Below are 21727 nucleotides of genomic sequence, written 5' to 3' on the forward strand. Positions count from 1 at the left end.
TGTGAGGTGCTGGATGTAGACTTATTGTGGTGGTCATTTTGCAATACATACAAAGGCCCAATCATTATGTTGTATACCTGAAACTAATATCATGTTAAATGTCAATTATATCTCAATAAAAAAAGGAGTTAGGTAAAACTTACATTTATAATAATTAAATACCACTTAAAACTTTAGTTATATTTAAATATATTTTAAAATACAACCACCATTCTCCTCCATGGCTTTATTTTTCTTCATAGCATTTGTTGTAACCCAATCTACCAAGTTTTATTTATTTAAATAAATAAATTAAATAATTAATATTATTTATGTAAACAAATGTCATATTTATCATTAGAATGATATATGAACAGAGATGTTTATCTGTCTGTTCATTCCTGCTCCCTGCACCTAGAGCAATATTTGACACATAGGTGGTGCTCATTAAATATTTGTTGACTAAGTAAATGAATGAACAAATGATTGGCTTTTTCAAGAGGACACAATTGCCCAGAAGATCCCTCCTTTGTGGAAAAGAGTAATATGGTTTATAATATATACAAAAAGAGGGTGTGAGGGTGTGTAGGGAGGCAGCCTAGCCTGATCCAGGAGATTCTGAAACCCATACCTGGAAGCAAAGCTTTATTCTTAGGCTTCTTAGAGCTCATCTCCCCCATGTTTTTATTTCTCCAGCATTTTTTCAAGAACTGATTATAAGTGTCAGACTATGTCTGCTGGCTAACTGAAGCTGACTTTAAAAGGTCTGGGTGAGGGATGACAGAGCACCCCAAAGGCCAAGGAGGCCTGGGGTACCCAGGCTCCATGCATCTGGGCTGGCCCTTCCAGCATTCCCAGGGCATGCACTCATTTTTTTTTTTGGAAGAAAGTGGGACCTCCACACCTGTTACAGCTGATGCTGGCTTAAGTCTTTGATCCCCAAACTTTTCTTCAGCAGTGGAGTCCCTTTGCAAAAAGTTTTTCCATAATGTACTATACTATAATACAATATAATATATTATTTTATATATATAAATGAAGCTGTTCTAGCTGAGGAGAGGAGGGCCTCCACAGTCCACGCCTCACCCCCTCAGCGGCCCCTACAACAGCTCTGTAGACTTTCTGTTAGATTATTGGAAAGTCTGTTACCAAGCCCTGTTGTAACACATCCCTGCCCATCAGGGTCCCAAACCCAGGGGGCCCCAGGGCAAACTGGTGGGAGACATTCAGGCTGGGGCCTCCAGGGCCCCCTCTGATTTTGTCTGCTCAGACCTGGCCTTTAGCAGTGGGCAGGAGAAGCGGCTGCTTCACAGACCAAGATGCCCATGTCTTCTCCCATAAGCCAAGTTCCTGGTCTTGCCGTTGGCCTTTGTGCCCAGCCCTCCTCTCCCCTTCACTCACCCATCAGTCTGGAAAGCTCTGAGACTGGGCAGCCTGATACTAATCTGACACTGATTAATAGTGTGCCTAGAACACCATGTTGAGGAGGATTCAGAGTCTGGACTTAGCATGAAAGAGGACTCTGACTACTGATGCCTGCCAGGGTCTTGGGATAGGACTGCAGTGACACAAATGCCAGAGAGGCTGTCTTCCCTCCATGAGTGAGGACAACATGTGCCAGGCGTATTGTTAAAGTCCTAGGCCAACATGAAGAAGGTGCATTCCGTGTGAGGGGTGCTGTGATCAGCGCTGTGTGGGAGCTCGCAGCGCTGCAGGAGCACAACCCACGTGGAGAGGTAGACCGGCCACCAGCGGCACCAGGAAGCCGAAACACAGGTGTGCAACACACATGCATACACACTAAAACACACAGACACAGATGCAGGCAGAGGAAGCAGTGGCTCTGGGAGGGAGTTCAGAGGACAGGGTCTGAGGCCAGTAGAGCTGACTGATGGGCCACAGGGCTGCATGTGGGCAGGTATGCGGGTGCCCCAGGTGTGGGAGACAGCCCATGATGCAGGAATACGTGCAGAGAGGGGAGGCAAGAGAGATTCTTCTGGCGATGTGTTTGGAGGAGAGCATTTGGAGCAGAGCAGGGCTGTGGACAAGGGAGCAGGGAGGATTGGTCGAAGAGGCGGTTGGGGGTTCAGAGTGGCCATGAGACAGACCCGGGCTCAGATGCTGGCCGCACTGTGTGCGTGTATGTGGCCAGCCTGGATGGGGCACTTAGGCTTTAGATGCAAGTTTCCTCCTCTGGATAACACGGCTAGGCAGAGACATCCCCACTCCTAGGACTGAAAGGGGGATCTGGCACAGGGCAGAGGCTCCTGAGGGCACTGCTGTGTAGGCCATCGAGGGCAAAGGAGTGAAGGGCAAAGAGCGCTTCCAGCTGGGAGCAGGATGGAGGATGGGGAAACTGAAAGGTAGTGGTTGAGGGTGGTGCCAGGAGGCAACCCACCTTCTTTTGCGGCCCCGTCTTAGAAGCTGCCCTGGTGGGGGCCAGGCTCTAGATTACCACATCAGCCTGAATTCCACTAAGTCAAGGGAAGATCTAATTTTGCTCTGGGAGGGGGAGGCCACTGCCTCCACCCCAGAACGGTGGGCCTTGTGGAAAGAGAAGAGAGAAGCCAGGCCAGGGAGACCTGCCTGCTTACCCGGAGCCACTGGTGTTGCAGCCACAATGGAGGGGGCTCTGCTGCCTCCTTGGCCTCTTCCTCCCTGGTTTCCAGTGACTCCTAGCTAGCCCTGTCCTCTGACCTCCCATTCCTGATCTCTGAGGCCACCCCACCTTCCTCTGACCTTGATGAGCAGTCACGGAGGGACATGTGAAACCCACGTTGCTGACAGGTCACAGAGATCTGACCTTGTTTGGGAATCAGGGTCATTGAGCAGCTCTGGCTGCTGTGATCCTCATAAGACAGGAGCCACCAGGCCTGGGGCCACTTCTCCACCTGCATCCCTGAGACTCATCACCAACCCCCCTCCAGAAACTGAGGATGAGCAGAGGCCACATACACTTGTGGGCGGTCACAGAACTCAATTAGAGAGACCCAGGGTTTGGAGGCAGATGGCCCTGCATACCTGGGGCGAGCTGCTGCACACCCTCAGCCGTGGTGCCCTCATCCATCAGGTGGGAAGGAGTAGAGCACCTGCTCACAGGGCTGCTGTGACTAGGCCCCAAGGTCAGGCGCTGCCAGAGGCTCTTGGCTCAGAGTCTGGTGCAGGGAAGCCTCAGGCAATGTAGCTAGTAGTCCCTAGAACACATTCCCCATGTGCACAGCCTGGGTCCCCGTTCCCCTGCCCCTCCCAGAGCCCCCAACCAGACCCTGTGATGGGGGGTGGTGCGCAAGTGGAGTCTGAGGGACCAGAACCTCCTGCTTACCTCATTCAAGCTGGAGATGAGACCTGAGGAGGAACTGGAGAGGCCAAAGCGCTTCTCGATGGTGGTGAGGCTGCTCTTGAAGTAGGCGCTGTACAGGAGCTGGCACAGCTGCAGGAGGCCATGGCAGAGCACGAACACCTGGGGGAAGACACGCCGGCTGGTGGGGCCTCTGGACGGCGAGCCCTGCCTATGACCTTGGCCTTCCACTGTGGGACCTCCGTGGCAGGAGGTCCACAGCCTGGCCTGTTTCCTCGCCTGTTACTTGGGAACACCTCCGTCATGGGATGGTCCTGAGGGTGAAACCGTACCATGGCCACACCGGGGCTCTCCCCCATGGCCTCGCTCGGTGCTGTCCGCCATTGCCTTCATGCCCGCCACTCCTATCGCAGTCAGCATAAATGGAGCCACAAAACCACAGGGCTGGAGAAGCGCCCCCAAGGCAAAGGCCTGACTCTTCAGCCCCACACCCGGGGCACTCAGCACCTGGATTTGCTCTCTCTCACTGTACCACTGTGCCCTCCCTCCTGTGTCCTGGGAGGCCTGGAGGCTACTCTCCAACCGGTCCAGGTTACTCCCAGGGGCATGACACACCCCAAGTCACATTGCTTCACTCTTCTTGACCTGTCCTCCACTTCCCTGTCCACCATCAACACCTATTCTCCGAGGCTCACCTCTAAGGCACCACAATGGGCTCTTAAGCTACCCGGTTTGAGTGGATATCCCCCAGCTTGTCATCACCTCTTATTGGGGGTCCTGGATGGGTGATGGGGCCCTGGGGAAGGCCCCAGGGCATTGTCTCTGCGTCCTACCCCACCCCATATGCCTGTCCTGTGGGTATAAGTAAACATGAATGTGAGGTTTGGGTTGATGGGACAGATACAGCTGGGAGGGTGGACAGTGGTTTGTAACATCTGTAGTTGGCTCCAGGCTGAGTGCTGGGATTTCCTGGGTTCTCAGCTGGTGGGTTGAGCCAGAGCAGGCTCAGCACCAGAAGTCCCACATCCCCTGTAAGGTGCCCCTTTCTGGAGATTGCACTTTTCCTTGAGGGATGGGCGGAGCGCCCTGATGTTTCACAGGCTGCCAAAGTTCTTTCCTTAATTGAAGGGCTGGCATCTTAGGACAGTAACTGGGACCCCACCTTCATTTCCGTTTCCTCACACAGCCAAGCCCACCCTCCGTGCAGGGGCCCCTCTCCAAGCTGTGGGATCAGAGCTGACGTTCCCTCTCCTACTTGCTAGGGCAGAGCCTTCATGAGGCCAGCCTGGGGCTTCTGACAGGGCCCGTCACTGGCTGCCACCCACGCACCATGCTCATGGTCTCCAAATCTGAGGAGGCCATTACACCCACAAAATCACATGCCTCTCCAACTCTCCAAATTGTCTCCTGTCTGAGCCCGCGGCCACCCAGCTCCTCACCAGGGACAGAAGGAAGTAGAGGTAGCACTCCCTCCCTGTGTCCCTAGGGAGCCTTTGCTCTGCTTTGCTTCATACATCAGAATTCTTAAGATTTCATGATAAAGGTGTTTTTGGAAGCAGTCTAAGGGCTTTTACAAACAGGGAACTAAAGTCCAGAGAGGGGGATCCAAAGTGCCTGCCTAGCATACTGCACGCAGCTGGCCCATTGGGCTTATGTGCCAGGCCCTTGAGATGCCTGGGGTGAACCAGTTTGGGGCCTCTCACTTCACAGTGCAACCTTAGCCAGTTCCCGCCCTCTTGGGCCCTTGATTTCCCTGTGAGGTAATTGGGCTAAATTGATGGTTCTTAACTCAGTTTTGATCCATAATCACCTGGTAGGAGGTGGTGGTGCCTTTGAAATACAGAAGTCAGGCCCAAACCCAGGCCTCCTGAATTAAAATTGGTGGAAGCCCCCTGATTTCTCCTTGGTGCCTCTCCTACTTGACGTGCTCTCTGTGTGCCAGTCATGCCCTGCCCCAGGCCCACCTCTCTCCCTGGATTACTGCAGCAATCTCTCACGAGCCTCCTGCCTGCCCCCTAAAAGCCCTCCATCCCACCACCCCAGAGACAACTTTCTCAAACTCAAATGTGAGCAGGCTATCCCCAAATTAACACTGCTCACTGGCCCCCTCACTTCCTAGAAGATAAAAGCCAATGCCCTTGGCATGATATTTAAGATGCTACAGATCCCAGACCTTGTGTGCCTCTGGATCCATGCCCTGCTGTGACTGACGTATTTTATGAAGATGGCTAAACCAGTATCTTCCATCCCACATGCATCTCTTCCACTGTGACAATGACATTCCTTCATCACGAGGTGGAGTCTCCCTCCCCTTCAATCAGGGCTGATCTTTGTTACTTCCTTCTAATGAAGAGAATGAAGCAGAAGTGATGCCATGTGGCCTCTGAAGATGAGTCCTGACACTGATAGAGGATCCGTCTAGCTTCTTCTCCCTTGGGACCCTTAGAAGCCAGACCTCACATCGTAAGGAAGCCGAATCTTCCCTGCTCATGGAGCGGTCACGTATTGCTGTTCCCGCCAACTCCAGCTAAAGTTTCAATCTGCAACCAGCATCCACTGCCAGACATATTACTGAAAGAGCCTCCGGAGGATTCCAGCCCCAGCCTTCATGCCAAATGGGGCAGAAATGAGCTATCCCACCAAGCCTTATATAGATGGCAGATCTGTGAACAAACTGAATGCTGGCATTGTTTGAAGCACAAAGTTTTTGGTTGCTTTGCAATGCAGCACTAGATTGCTTGAAACACCTGCTGCCACAACCTTGCCCTTCAAACTTCACCAAGGTCAAACTACTCAAGTTTCCCACAGCACACATTCATTATCTGTGGCTCTGCTCACAATCTGGACAGAATTATCTCCCCCTTCTTGGTCTGGAAAACTAATTCTTGGCATGTCTTGCCCAGCATGGGGCTCAGTTATGTGTCTAGTTCAAAGTTGCTTCTAAAACCCCCAGTACCCTGTTGCTGCAGAGGCCTCTTGATGGCCTGGCACATGGCTGGCATTAGAGGGAACACCCAGCAGGTGTGAGGGCTGTCATAGCAGCCTGAGAGAGTACGAGGTCTGGACCAAACAACGGGCAGTGGGGATGCAGGGAGGCACCTCAGAGGCTGAACTGATACGGCTGTCACCGATTCAAGGTGGAAGAAAAGGGGCAGAGTTTCCAGCCTCAGGGCCAGGAAGGGGGCAAGGCAATGTGTGGGAGACAGGGGCTCCAGGTGGGGGGCTGTATACAGAGGGGGAGGACAGGAGTTCAGTTTTAGAACACCCGAGTTTCTGCTCATAAAGCTCAGAAAAGACCAGTCTCCCTCTAGCCAAATTAGTAATGAATTAATAGGCGTGACTAACCTCTACCAAATTCCCCAGCAGTCTCATGAGAGGAAGGTGAGGACAGTGGGAGAAAAAAATCTGTCTCATGTCTTTCCTGAAAGGTATGCCTTTGTTCTTTTTCCAGTAAATACAGAAATCCCCCGTTTTTTCCCCCTTGATACTAGATAGCAGACTCCACCTAGAGCCGGCCGGCACCTTTTCACATCCTATGCCCCCTCACAGAGCCAACTTCATCACCAGCTTTTGGCCACTGCAGCCCTGCAGGTCTGGGTGCTTTATGGATATCCTGATAAAAGTGCTGGCATATATGCAGGCCTCTCATTCCAATGGATTTAGCAGATGGAGAAGAATGAAAAGATACATGGCTGCAGGGAAGGGAGTGCCAGCAAGGGAAAGATGTAGATGGATGGTTCCAGCAGAGCCTTCTGGCCAGGACCACCCTGAGCTTATGCAGACTGGACCCTGGGACCACCACCCAGGCTGCTTGACCTTACCAAGAACCCACTCCATGGCCAGCATGAGATGAAGCACCAAACACTTGATACTTGCAAGAGAAATAGAACATAGGGTTTAAGAGACCATGTGGATGCCCTGGTGGGAGAAGGAAGAAGTTTGCTAGTTGAATTGCCATCACCCTCCACCATCCTTTAGACAACACAGTGCTACGGGTTTGGATAGTTTGGATTCAGAGTCAAACCAGTGTACGTTTCAATCTTGACTCTGCAAGGAATGGCGTGACCCTTGGCTCCTTACCTTACCTCTCTGATAGCAGCTTCCCTACTAGGAAATAGGAACTCTGATGATTCCTGTTCATGGGGCTGTTGGGAAGCATCCACAGAGGCATGTTTAAGCACCTGGCACCCCCCTAGGCCACAGCGAGTGTCACACATATGAGGAATATTCAGTAAGGAGATTTCTCCCACTGCCTCACTTGCCCAAGTAACTGAGCCTCTCTGTTGCTTTCCATCCTCCTGCAGCATGAGAACTCTAGAGCAGAATTTCCCACAAGGTGCCCTGCAGAACACTATTCACTCGAGATGCTTGGAGTTGAAAGCATTCTCAGGAGGAAAAAGTGTGGAAAATTGTGCTTACTATCATCATCCTGCCTCTTGAATATTCACAAATCATTTTAGCATATTAAAGACTCTGAGAAAAGTCTTTGGTAAAAAACTGCTTAACTGGGATCCCTGGGTGGCGCAGCGGTTTGGCGCCTGCCTTTGGCCCGGGGCGCGATCCTGGAGACCCGGGATCGAGTCCCACATCGGGCTCCCGGTGCATGGAGCCTGCTTCTCCTTCTGCCTGTGTCTCTGCCTCTCTCTCTCTCTCTCTCTCTCTCTTTGACTATCATAAATAAATAAAAATTAAAAAAAAAACTGCTTAACTGTTTTATCCAGCTTTCTCCATACTTCTCCAACCATGGATGCCCCTCCCACCACATACACTTCACACACGTGTGTGTGTGTGTGTGTGTATATATATATATATATATATATATATATATATATATATATATAACAGATACTAGCACTTTGCAAAATATACTTTAAGGAAGATCCCATGTCCCTTTTAGAAAGCGGCCTAAAGTAGAATCAGCCTTGTGATTTCTTCACAAAACAAAAATAAAATAAAGACATATTATATGGGCCATATTATTGTTCTTAAAATAGCAAACCATGATTTTCTATCCCCTCACTCGACTTTTTTTCTTCTTCATGGTGCTTCCTGCTTCCTAAAATTATATCATTCTCGTTTACCAGCATCTCCCCCCACCAGAGACTGCACGGAGGAATGATGATGAATGGTTTTTAGGGTGCCACTTCCCCATTGCCTGGGACGATGTCTGGTCTGTAGCCGGGCTCACTTGTTGTCAGGTAAATGAATATGTCTTTAAACACTCTTAACTCATGAGTCCTTGCTCCAGGAACTTGTCCATCAGAGCAGCCATTCAGGAAGCTGCAGGCTCATTCCAATGGTCTGTCCTCAGTCATGGATTAATCCAAACCTTCAGTCCTCCCCTAGGTCAGTCCACAGGCCACAAAGGTCACAAGGCACAAAGCTGCATGTGTCTGTTCCCTTGCCCCTCTCATTTACTTGGCTCAATGCTAAATCATTGTTGGTTATTTCTAAACCCAAATTAAAAAGTTCAACATTTGCATTGGTCTGAAGGGGCTTTCTGGGGTGGTAGAAATATTTTATATTTTGATTGTGGCAGTATGTGGCACCTGTGTAAACAGGTGTATACATCTGTCAAAACTCATCAATCAATCTGAATACTTTATTATATGTAAGCTATCTTTCAATAGAGTTGATTTAAGGGAAACTAATTTTTAAATAGACTTGCAACCATGAAAGGATTCAAAATAATGTTCTGAGGCTTTTGAAAGGAATTCCACAGTTTTGTTTTTTAGGGGGAAGAAGGAGGGGCAGAGGGGGAGAGGGAGAGGGGGAGAGAGAGGGGGGGGAGAGAGAGAGAGAGAGAGAGAGAGAGAGAACTCAAGCAGGAGAACCACATCCAGCATGGAAACCAACACAGGGCTCGATCCCAGGACCCTGAGATCATGACTTGAGCTGAAATCAAGAGTTGGACACTTAACCAACTGAGCCCTCCAGGTGCCCCATTTTGTTTTATTAATATTATGAGCACTGGCAGTGTCATTGGAATACATTTATTTATCCAAGGAGCCCACTTTGAAAGGGTCAGAAGCCATGTAAATGGCTAAGTTTGTGTAGTGTGCCAATATAAACAGCTAGTGTGTAAAACTGTACATGTCTTTAGGCACATCCTGTACAAGGAAGCCTGAGGAAAAGGCTAAGGCAGGGGATGGCAGGGTTTGGCAGGCAGGAAGCTCTAAGACCCAAATGCTTAGACCCATAGCTTCATTCCTCCTCTCAACCCTAAAAAACATGAAGAGGAAGCTTGGAGAGGAGGCAACTGGGGAAACTGGGGTGGTCATGAAGATCTTTCTCCTAATGAAGAGAACTCTTTTTGCTACCTGTGCCAAAGAGCTGCTAAAGGCTGATGAGATGCTGCGATGCCAAGTGAAGGTTCAGAGTAGGGCCCGGGGCTCCAGCCAAGCTTGAAGATGTAAGTAATACAGCCATAAAGGGTGAACCAGAAGGACAAGGAGGGAAACCTCTGCAGCTCAGGATGAGTGAGACAGGGTCAAAGTACAGCCAAGACGTGGTGTCCTTTATCTGTTCATTACCCTCTTTTCCAAACTAAGTGTTAGGGCTATGATCTGAGGCATCCACTCATTTATTATAGGGACATTGGGTAGAACTTCTAAAATGTGTAAGAAATTGCTACCTGTTTGATCACTGACTCTGCTGTCAACCACTTCTGATTTTGTCCACACATATTCTGGGGAAGGCAAAACTCTAAATTCACTTGATGCCTGACATCCACCAGGATGGGATATCTCTGAGATAATTTAGTACACTGAGGGAGCCTAAGAGTGGGAAGAAAACCATCAGGAGCAGGAAGTGGGGCCTGATTGAGACATAGGCTGTGACCTCCCAGTTTGAACAACTGCTTTGCTCCACAAGTGGCAGCTGCTAGCAATCTAAATGGAACTATTTTTTGGAAGAAGGAAGGAAGGAAGGGAGGTGGAGGTGGGAGGGAGGGAGGAAGGGAGGGAGAGGGGGAGGAGAAAGAAAAGAAGAGCATAGTAAGACCTTATTTTCACTTTTGCCAGCAATTTGGGGAGAGTTCGGGGTGTGCTGAGGGCCACTCTACAGTTCTCTGAGTTAGGGAGGAGACCCCACGGTGCCACTTGCTTTTGTTCTTCCAACCTCTGGGAGTCAAAATCTGGCCCCAGAGTCCATTCTGTTGCTCCCGTCCCTATGCTGGAGCCCCAGACAGGCTCACACATCTCTCAGGAAGCACCAGAACTGCACAGCCATGCTGACAACCCGATGGAGTTTGAGCAACACTAGGCAATCAGAAACCCCTTTTCACAGTCAGCTGGAATCCCTCCTATGTAATCATAAATCCATTTACATTTCTTTTCTCTTTTTCATTTTCTCCCTTCATTTTGAATCAATGTATTATGTGCATATATTTTAAAAAATCAAGTAACACAGAAGGGCTTAGAATACCGAGGCCCAGGCCTGCACTCAGCTCAAGCCCACCACCAGTGCAGCAGCTCAGGGACAGCCACCTCTGGGTTTAGCTTTTCCAAGGATTATCTCCACACATATCAAAATAACACGCTTGTTCTGCAGTTTCCTGATGTGTCACTTTAAACTGCAAGCCATTATAGGGGAGAACTTGTAACACTTGTTCTCGCATCTCCCACCCCTCTCTCTGTTCCTCCCAACTTGTAATGGTTCTATGCATATTTGCGTTAATACTGGATCACTTCACTCTGTGACAAGCCAGCTGGGAGCCAGAAGGAACAGGGCCTCCCTTCCCAGTGCACACCCATGCTAGCTGATGGTTCCTCAGCTCATGGAGAAGGTTATCTATGCTTCCCAGGGGTAAAGGGATTGCTCTATATTAACCCCTTGGGGTTCAGCCCCACTTCTCATTTCTGTTTCTGCCACATCTCCTTGTTCTAAATCTGTTGCTCTCTAAGGCCATGCCCAGTCCAACGGCTACCCACACTGTAGGCCCCATGCATGCACGCCCATGAGAGCGGTCCTTCCTTGGTCCTTCAACATTCCCAACCACCTCTATCTTGCTAAAATTATTGCAACTATTCATCCATTCATAATCTCTTTCCCTTTTCCCCTCTTTTTTTCTGTGACTGGCTTTCACCATTCTTTCATTCATTCCTCTCATTATAATGGAGATGAGGGGAGAAAAATGTGTGCAGTCTGCCATCTTGACTCATAAACCCAATGTCTTTCCTGATGCTAGTCTAGCAAACAAAGTGATAATTCCATGCCCACTTTTCTAATGGGGAAAAGAATAGTATACACTTGTCAGTCAGTGGACTAAATAGTCAAACCAAAACGTGTACTCAGGTCTTTCTCTACAACTCTCTTCCATGACCTCCCTACTACACTCATCCATTCTGAAACCTCATTTATTTGACCAGAATCTTCCAAAGTGGTTGGTGTGTCTCCAACAGAAGGCAGATGGCCAGCGACCAGTGCTGCCTCTGAGTGTTGCCCATCTCCACTTGTATATGTGTCTTTCAGTGTCTCTACCCTCATAGCCCATTGTCAGTCCTGGCTGGCAGTTCACCACATGGGAAAGACCTAGGAGGTGAGACTCTGGCCAAAAGAGGCCATAGTGCAAATGCGGACAAAGAAGGCCACCCAGAAGGGTAACTCCTGGCTGTTTCCTAGGGACTTGAGAGATGTAGACATCTGAAAGGGGAGGAGGATGTCTGGGTTAGTTCCTCTGAGGCCCACCTGAGAGGCCCCTCAGAGCTGGATGGGTGACAGGGATCTTTTTCCCTGTCCTAACAAAAGAAAGATAAGGAAGCAAAGCAAAGGCCCCCTTCGCCAATTGGCTTGCTTACCCCTTCTATACCTTCTCCAGGGTGTGGCTTTGGATCTAAACCATGGTCCCGTGGCCCCAAAGGGGAATGTCTCTTTCAAGAAGTGATTCAGGAAATCAAATATTTTCCCATGCAGGAAGAATGTCTGAACAAGATAAAAGCTCAGAGATTCAAAACAGTCAGTGTTGGGACAAAGTTGGTGGTATTTGTAGTGGCAATAATAAAAGGTATCTTTAGTATTATTATGAACTGGAAAAAGCCTCTGATATGACAGGGTCCTGGGAGCCCTTGGAAGTATAAAAATCAGGATAATCTAAAAAAACAAAAAACAAAACAAAACAAACAAAAAAACCCCCATGATTTCCACTACAGCTTCTTTCTTCCTTAAGAGGGAAGTAGCCAGGCTGGAGAATTCAACTGGAGTCTTGCCTGGGAGAGGAGACCAGTCAAGCCAGGCCCCTGACCAGTTTCTCCAGTGCCCCCTTTCCAGCATCTACTGTCCACAGAGAAGCCTTACTGTATAGCAGGGTTCTTCTAATATAACCGAGAAAGGCCTGTGAGAGCTGCTTCAGGGAGGATGGAGGCACAGTGGAGGCCAGGAGGCCACAGGAAACCACAGCAGGCACAGAGGAGCATCACGTCCAAGTGGACCCTCTCCCATTTTCAAACTGCCTGGTGGGTCCTGGCTCCCAGAGGTGGGAACCAGGTCCCCAGTGAATTGAATTAGATAAGATCTTCTGGCTACTTTTTGGTTTAGTCTATTCAGCTTAGATAAAAATCTCACCTGAAGGCCTCTATGTAAGATAAAATTAGAATGGATACTGAAAGTCCCAACCTGCATAATTCTTTTAGTTTTTGTTACTATTTTGTGTTTTGTATTTAATATTATTGAGTTAGAAAAGGCCTTTGATAAAGCCAGAGTCCTAGGGGCCTTGCAAGTATATAGGTCAAAACCATCTTGCCATTGTGGCATCCTTGTCTGTAGGGACGCAGGGCACAGAAAAGGAGGTATGTGAGCCCTCTAGCTCATAACACTGGTGATCCACAAACACTTTGGACTGTGGTTGTTTAGGTTTTTTTCCTGTCTGACGCTCAACTCCACGGAGGGAGAAGGCAGGTGGCTGAACTGATCTGATAGCATTTGTGAGGGAAGATAAAATGAAGAACAGTGGGTAAGAGACTGCCTGGGATGATAAGGACCTGCAGCCTGGGCTTTAGAAATCATAGATTAAAAAGAAAAGTCTAGAAGAGATGAAACATGAGCATATGAGACTAAATTAATTTATCAGATTAGCTAGGAGCATGGTACTCAAGGGTTCTCAGAAAAATAAAAACTTTGAAACAAACCTATCATTGACATCTATGTGAATATATGTCCAAATTCTTCCCCAGAAATTATTTTTTTTAATATAGAAAAGCTTGGGACGTCTGGGTAGCTCAGCGGTTGAGCATCTGCCTTTGGCTCAAGTCGCGATCCTGGGGTCCTGGGATCAGGTCCCACATGGGGCTCCCTGCAGGGAGCTTCTCCCTCTGCCTATGTCTTTTCCTCTCTGTGTGTCTCTCATGAATAAATAAGTAAAATCTTTAAAAGAATAAAAAAGAAAGAAAGAAAGAAAGAAAGAAAGAAAGAAAGAAAGAAAGAAAGAAAGAAAAGAAAACCTTTCCTTCATGGAATACAAGTGCCATTTGTCTTCTTCAGAGGTTGGCACACAAGTTATTTGTTAGATTGACATAAGGCATCATTAGGGAAACTGCTTTGAATCCGCTTATGGCAGGAAAAGAACATTCAGGCTGTATTAACAAGGAGGCTTCACCACATTTTATATTCTTCCTATTTTTTGTAGTAACAAGATAAGTTGTTAATATTTTCCCCTCACTTCCCTGAAGGGTTTGAAGATTAAACCCTCAAGGAAGAGGAAGCTAGTTTTTCAGAGAGAGAGAAAAAAAGGGGGCACCGGGGATACGGTATCAGAAGAGCTCAGCACTCTGAGAGCTGATCCCCAGGAAGCTGGCCAGGAGGAAGGCTGGCCTGTGGCCATGGGGAAGCTCCAAGGGGCTATTTTCTTCACATCATCTTGTTTGTTTATTTATTTTGTCTTTCCCCATTTGTCAGCCTTGGTCACCCTGTATCTTTTACATCTGGCTATCTGGCACATAATAAATGTACAACAAATATTTGCTTCATTAAGTTAATCTTCCTATGACCCTGAAAGGTAGGTATGATTCCTTTTGTTTATGGATGAGGAAATGGAAGGTCAGGGAAGCTTACACAATTGTCTCATATCACAAAGCTGGTGAATGATAGCAGCCATTTGACACCAAATCAGGCCATCATCCTGCTGCCCAATTTTATGAGAATTTGGGGGGAAGGAGGCATCCCCAAAATTGTATCAAGACTGACAGCTATTGGGGCACCTGGGTGACTCAGTCGGTTAAGAGTCTGACTACTGATTTCGGCTCAGGTCATGATTTCAGGGTCATGAGATTCAGTCCCAAGTCCCGTCGGGCTCCTTGTTCTGCTTGGGGTTCTCTCCCTCTGCCCCTCCCCCATCATGAGTGCTCTCTCTCAAATAAATAAATCTTTTTAAAAAGGGGAGGGGGCACCTGGTGGCTCAGTCAGTTAAGTGTCTGCCATTGGCTCTGGTCATAATCCCAGAGTCTTGGGATCAAGCCCCAAATCAGGCTCCCTGCTCAATGGGGAGTTTGCTTCTCTCTCTGACCCTTACCCCACTCCTACGCTCTCCTTCAAATCAATCAATCAATCAATCAATCTTAAAAAAAAGATTGCTGGCTATATAATTGCCAATACAGTGGCCTCCAAAGGTGGCTTTACCTAAGTTCTGCAGCATTCGACACATTTGGTTTCCCTCACCTTTATGATGTTTCTTGCCATCCCAGTGCTCTTGCTTTCTGCCCCTCTGTCCCTTCTTAGAAATGCATGGGGGAGCCCTTTTCTGGCTCCCCACCTGATGAGGATGTTCTCCATCTTCGGCCCCTTTGCTCATCTTCCTACACATGCTGGCCCTGGGCACCCCACACACCCCTGCGCAGGCCCACCCTGGACTCACACTGAAGCCTCCTGCTGCCACTGGAGGGTAGACGCCCCTCCTCCAGCCTGGGCCATGCAGTGAACTGCATTCCACACATTGCAGCTTTGACTCTCTGCCAGTATCTGAAATTCATGCCCCAAACCATGATCTTACCCTGCATCGTCTCCTCTTCTCAGTTTCAGTTCTTGCCCTGGGACTTCAACCTCCAAACCAAGACTCAGATCCACACCCTGCTCTCCAACTCCACCGCCATCCTCTATCCAGTCACTGTCAGATCCCACCTGGCCATGGTCACAGGTTCCCACCCTTCTCCTAAACCCACTCCTTCCTCCTTCCAATCTGTTGGTTGGCCAGTAGTAATCTTCTAAGAAACTTTAAGTATAACATTCACACAAAAAAGGCATAAGTCACAGAGTGTGGCTTGATAAAATTTCAGAAACTGAGGACCCTTAAGGAACCAGTATCCAAATCAAAGAACAGAACGTGCCTTGGTTCCCAGAAGCCCCTTGTGCCCTTCTCAGCCACTCCCCACCTCCAGGGGAATGACTCTCCTGACTTCTAGTGGCAGGTTAGGCTGCCTGTTTTGTACTTTATGGAAATACAATCACGTACTATGTCAGTATGATCTTCTGAAAATGGAGATCAGAGCCTGTCATGACCCTGTAAAAACCCTTCCAGCAGATTCCCACCAGCTCAGATTAGAAACAAGTGAAGTGCCCCAGCCTCCAGGGTCCTCCCTCTTCTAGCCCTGTGCACCTTCTCTCCCTGTGTTACCCACCACAGAGACTTTGGGGGGTGGGGGCCACTCATTCTCCCTGGGGGCTCTTTACTCCTGTCTCCTCCCCTGGTTAGCTTCTCTGGTGGCAAAGAATGTCCCTCCTGTTACACACTGTCCATTGTTCATTTGGGGCACTGAGCCCAGGCTGCAATTACAATCACCTTGAGTATTTTGGGACTTTTGGCAATCCTGGCACCTTGCATGTATACCTGTCACCAGCCAGCAGAGCAGGGGAAGGAACTGGCCACAGAAGCCAGGCTGCTACTTGATGAGAAGAGGCAATGGCTTGGCCAATGCTTGATAAGGAATAAATCAATGCAAAGGAATGCATTTCAGTGAATGGCACCACTGGTTCCCGGGGTGCCCATAAGGCATAAGTAAGTGGAATTGAAATGATGCAAAGGGATTGTAAATTCCTTGCACAAATGCATATTTTTTTTTCCCCTCCTATTGTACCTGTTTCTCTCTCAAAAAAGTTCTGGAGGCTGGTAAGTTGCTTAGCAAGCCCTTATAACTTCTTTCACTTTCCTTAGGGTTTCACCCTGGACCAGCTCCCTATCAGAGCTCCCAAGCATCTCCATTTGTAGAAATGAAAGCTTGGACCCATCTTTGACTCTTGACCCTGCCAAGTGTGGTAGCAGACCAGAGACTGGAGACTTGCCCTGAGCAGTGAGGAGGGAGCAGTGTGTGAGTCTTTGAGCGTGACTTGGGCCAGCGCGTGAAGCCTAAGAAGGTTTGGTGGAAATGAGTGGGTACTCTGGCAGGATAAGGAAGGAGCCCTTGCCCAGGGAAACCCCCGCTGCGGGCAGCTCGTCCCCACGCACTACCCGCTGAGACCATCCCACAGCCTCCCTCATAGGCTGCCGAGTTCCTGATAAACCACAGCATGCTCAGCCCATCAAAGCCACATTGGAGGGCTGAGAACAAAGTATCAAGAACATGCAAGAGAGTCAAACATAGCAGGTGCTTGAGAGAAGGGTGAGCGGCTGCCCAGCCTGAGAGGCCAAGGCACTGACATGTATGTGTGGCTGCCCATTGGCCCAGACCCAGCTGCTGTGCTGGGTGTTCCTTGTCAGCACTCTCCCACCTGCTGCTCTGGTGTCACAGTGCCTCCTGAGGCTCCTGCGGAAGCACACATGCACACACATGCACTGGACAGGCATGCTTAGGCCGCCACTCCCATCACGTGCACTCACACAGGTGGGGACTCCCCTACAACAGGCCTGTCAGTGGCAGAGACATGCTTTCCTGCATGGAACAGTGTCACACCCCATTCTGATCACCTGGGCATTCCCCTGCATGCTGAGGGACCCAGAATTTACAGCCTCGGGTTGTTCTCACAGACACCCACAGCCTTTCAAGATCCCATCACTCTAAAAGAGATGCAGCCCCCCTAAAAACTTGGCACCAGATGGAGCAGGCCCTTGGCAGCCAGGATAAGATGTTTGGAGGGCAGAGAGGGAGGAAACCCAACTTGCAACAGAGTGAATTGATAGTTCCTACATAGGAAAATCACCACACTTCTGTAGTTATTCTGTCCCTCTGTTCTTCTGGTGGCAGGTGGAAGGATGGCAGGAGGAAAGGACTCTTGGTTTCAGACTCGAATCTCTCTGTCCCATCAGATACCTCAAGGGGATAAAATGTCTTCCCTAAGTGCTAAGTTATGACCATGATTCCAGATTTTTCCACTTGACCTCCTGGAGATCTTAAGAGGGGCATGTAACCTGGTAGTCTGTTTCCCCACTGATCCATGAGAGTGAAAATATCAAAGATATGGACCCAAAGGACTACACCACCTAAAGTGCTGGTCCTCCAACACTCTTTGTTATGATCCTCATAACTGATCTCACGTCTCTCTACACCCAACTCCCTCTGCCTCTGAAACTCACAGTAAAATGCTAAGGACATTCTCTACCACCTATGCTGCCCCCCTGCCTCCTTGCTAGGGATGATGGGTTTAACTGTGTCCTTGGATTGTGTGAGGGTCAAAGCCCTAACTCCGGATACCTGTGAATGTGACCTTATTTGGAAATAGGCTCTTCAAAGATGTAATCAAGTTAAGGTGAGGTCAGACAGGAATAGGGCGGGCCTTCATTCAATGACTGCTGTCCTTATGGGAAGAAGAAGAAATTGGATATAGAGATACACAAGACAATGGAGGCACAGAACAGACTGATGTGTCTACAAGCCAAAGAATACCAAGGACTTCTGTCAATCACTAGAAGTACAGGGGACATGCCCTAGGCTCAGCGATAGACTCCTGTCCCCCTGGCCCAGCTGGCCTCAGCTGACCCTTGCAGAAACCTGTTTCACCTTCCCTAGGCTACCACATTTCCCCCTCCAGCTCCAGGGAGAGTCTTCTCACTTGTTTTCCAGGTGCCTGAGAAAGCAGGTTGCTTTATTTTTTAATTTCTGAGTCCCTCCAAATTCACCCAGCTATGTCCTTAATTCCTCTATTACTCACTTATTGGCCACTATGGACGAACAAGTAACAGCCAAGGCGTCCTGTACTGGGCACCCATTTCCTGCCTCACCCCTATTCCCATCCTTGATCTGTCTTGCCTCTAGGCTCTGCTCCCTTACAATGAGTGACTCCTTACTCATTTTCATGTGCCCCTGCCTTCTATCCACAGCTGGAGGGTCCATGAGAATTTTCCCCAAATACGCAGACCTTTTTTCCATGTGAGCCAATAGACATGGGAAGCCCATGCAAAATGCGGGGAGCGGTTCCTTCTCTTCTCCAGCTGAATCTGTGTCCCCTTGTGCCTTTTAAAGCTGTCACATAGAATGACTTGTCTTCCTGACTGATGGCCAATTCTCACAAGTATCAGAGAATCCATCTACATTTTGCCACAGGCCAGAGAATGGTATCTACTCACCATTTTTTCTAGATCCTATAAAGGATGCAGCTCCATGTTGACTTGCTTTTCCAGCCTTTTCCTTTTCCAGACTCACCATGAACCTGTGCCTGCCAGCATGCACACCTGTAAGAGGCCTCCTTCCTTTGCGTGGCTGGCTTTGGGAGGCAGCAGCAGTGCACTGCACTGCACTTGTGTCTCTTCCTTAAACACACCTCTCCTCATGTGGGTTCTGCCCCCCAGACATGCTGTTCTCAGCCTAGCACACTCTCCTGTACCTTGACCTCCCTTGACTCCTTGTTGGCTTAACTGATTTCCCCATCAAGCTCTGTTTGAACATCACTTTAATGCCATCACACGTGTGATGCCAGGGCAGTCATGGTTATATGGGAAGGGGTGGGGGGGTTGGTCACTCCTAAAGACCTCTCTTAGCTCAAAACACACACAAGAGCTACCCTTCACTGAATGTGGATCTCCCTATGATGACTGAAACAGCGCCTCCCTCTGACAAAGGGGCAGAAACACTTTATGATTCCTTTGGCCTGCCAGCTCAGATAGATTTTATTGGGGGCTATGAGTGTGGGGGTGGGCATGATTGTTAGTTTTGCCCAGAGGGAACATTAAAAATACTATGATAAGCAGATATTTCAATAATAGCATCATGGGCCAAGCATATTCCAGGGGAGACCAAGGGCCAAGCAGAGCCAGACCCCTTTGGGGCAGTTTGGTAATAAGATGAGGCATATGTATACAATAGTAGTAACTACTCTCAAGGCGATAGGGCAGATGCTAGAGCAGCCATACAGATAATGGTGCCAAGGGCACTCAGAATATGAGAAGGTAAGGAAGAGGGCCCTGGAGAAAATGAGATCAGAGCTGGGTTTTTGAGGACAAGAATGTCAGAATGCAGAGAGGAGCAAAGGGGTCATCCTAGCTTGGGAGACAAGATGAGGAGTGGAACAATGCAAGCCTGACAGGACTAGGGGTCAGGAAATGATCTAGTTAGTCTGAGAAAGTTCTGGATAGGTGAGAGGAGAAAACCAAGTCAGGAAAGAGGATTGGTGCCCAAGGAGAGCCACAGAATTTTCTCTTTGGCCATCACTGAATACTTGTTGGCAGGGATAATGCTTGTCAACCATTTGGTTAACCAGTAACAAGACAAGGGATAGAGGACAGAAAAGGAAGGCCAGAGGCAGGTAGGTCCATACAAGGTCTTGGAACAGGTAGTGGAAGAGCCTCCAGTCAGGGGGTGGCCATGGACCAGGGGATGTCAGCAGGAGAAAAGCTCCAGGGAAGACAGTGCCTAGATGACTACATGGAAGTGGAAGGTGGTGAGAGACCAAGGAAAGGGAAGGAAGGAACTCAAAAGAAAATGGGACCAGAGTGAATGGTGACAGCTATTCAACCTCACACCCAATAAGAAAGGAGGAGATCCTTTGGACTAATCTCCAAAATAAAATGGTAATTTGGTTGCTACTTGGTTTTTAAATTAATTTATTTATTTATTTATTTATTCATTTATGAGTGACACAGAGAGACAGAGACATAGGCAGAGGGAGAAGCAGGCTCCCTGTGGGGAGCCTGATGTGGGACTCGATCCCAGGACCCCAGGATCACAACCTGAGCCAAAGGTAGACGCTCAACCACTGAGTCACCTAGGTGCCCTACATGTTGGGTTTTGAAATAAATCCCCCCTTGGGCTTTTTGTTGACACTACACTCCATGAGCAATACCTCCGCTGTGGGAAGATGTCTTGTCCCATTATTTCTGTTACCTTTGCTCCTTCTCCCTGAGGCCAGAAGAGCTCTATGTCTTGTTAAACTCCACACAGTTGCAAGTCACCATCTGTGAGATGGGTGTTGGCCTGAAATGGAGCCCCCAGGAATACTTCCTAACAAAACTTCACTTGCTAAATTTGTGGAAGAATCAGGAGGACACGGGGCTCTCTGGGACATAGGAACTCTGAAAGATGAAGGATCTGGAGCTTGACAGAGGCAGGTTGGTTGCTAACAACATATGTGTTTTGGTCCAAGTTCAACCTTTTGTCTAGTCTCCAGATGGGTAGAAGTCTGCCCATCTGGTCCCCACCCTGACTATCTCCAGGGGTGGGCAGCCTTATCAACAAAGTCCACACCAGGATGGAGGTGGTCTTCTGCAGTCATCCCCACCAGCATCTACTCCAGCTCTACTCTCTCCATTGCTTCATCTCATTTCTGGACTTTTGCAGAGGGCAGCTACTTCTCTAACCTCGTCTCTTTGACTTTCCTGTGTCTCCCAAGGTGTTCCCTACCCTCTCTCCTCCTTCTGCCTTCCTCCCAGTTCCACTCCTCAGTTCAGCAAGGAGGGCGAAGAGGGACACCCTCCTTGGCAGGCCTGCGTGGGGATAGGTGGAAGAAACTGGGTGGGTCTTCAGGCAGAGAGAAGGGAGGGCTTCAAGTCAGCACTGCAGAAAATGCCCAAAGCCTCTCTTGGAAAATTTCCTCAGGTCCTAGGCTGGTGTTTGAGAGGAAAGGAAACTGTTACATGGGAGGTCAAGGCAGGAAGTCAAGAAAGCATGCTCACTTCTTTCCTATAGGAAAGCCATGTTTAGATAAAGGCAATCAGAACATCCTTCCCTGCTACCCACACCCTCTGGCACTCCCTCCCACACCCACTGCCCAGGACCCCAGGGAGTGACAAGGGGACTAGGCCACAGGGATCTCCACTGCTGCTGGGAGGGCTTGCTCAGGCCGTCAAGGTCTTCTGTGCACTATGGCATGTCCTGTCTAAATACAGGAAATGAGGGGAGAAGTGGGAGCAAGGGGAAAGCAAGCCAATTTCTCAAATTCTCTGTTTACCTACAGTATTTAATTTTAAGCTATAAATATCATTAGTTTGAATACTTCTGACCTGAGAACATTTGCCATCTCCAAACTACCTGGGTAAAAAAAAGAGAAAGATTGAAATGGAACTCAGCCTAGCACAGCAAGTGTGTGGGCTCAAAGCAC

General features: G+C 48.7%; 1 protein-coding gene across 1 annotated transcript in view; it reads right to left on the reverse strand.

The window, feature by feature from the left end:
- SLCO2A1 (solute carrier organic anion transporter family member 2A1) overlaps positions 1-21727 on the reverse strand; it is an 80986-nt gene that overhangs the window by 40595 nt on the left and 18664 nt on the right. Inside the window, exon 2 of the mRNA XM_072726899.1 lies at positions 3302-3439. Coding sequence (XP_072583000.1) covers positions 3302-3439 — 138 coding nt within the window. The remainder of the gene's footprint in view (positions 1-3301; positions 3440-21727) is intronic.

The sequence above is a fragment of the Vulpes vulpes genome, chromosome 11 (genome assembly GCF_048418805.1).
Source record: "Vulpes vulpes isolate BD-2025 chromosome 11, VulVul3, whole genome shotgun sequence".
In the NCBI taxonomy this organism is placed as follows: domain Eukaryota; kingdom Metazoa; phylum Chordata; class Mammalia; order Carnivora; family Canidae; genus Vulpes; species Vulpes vulpes.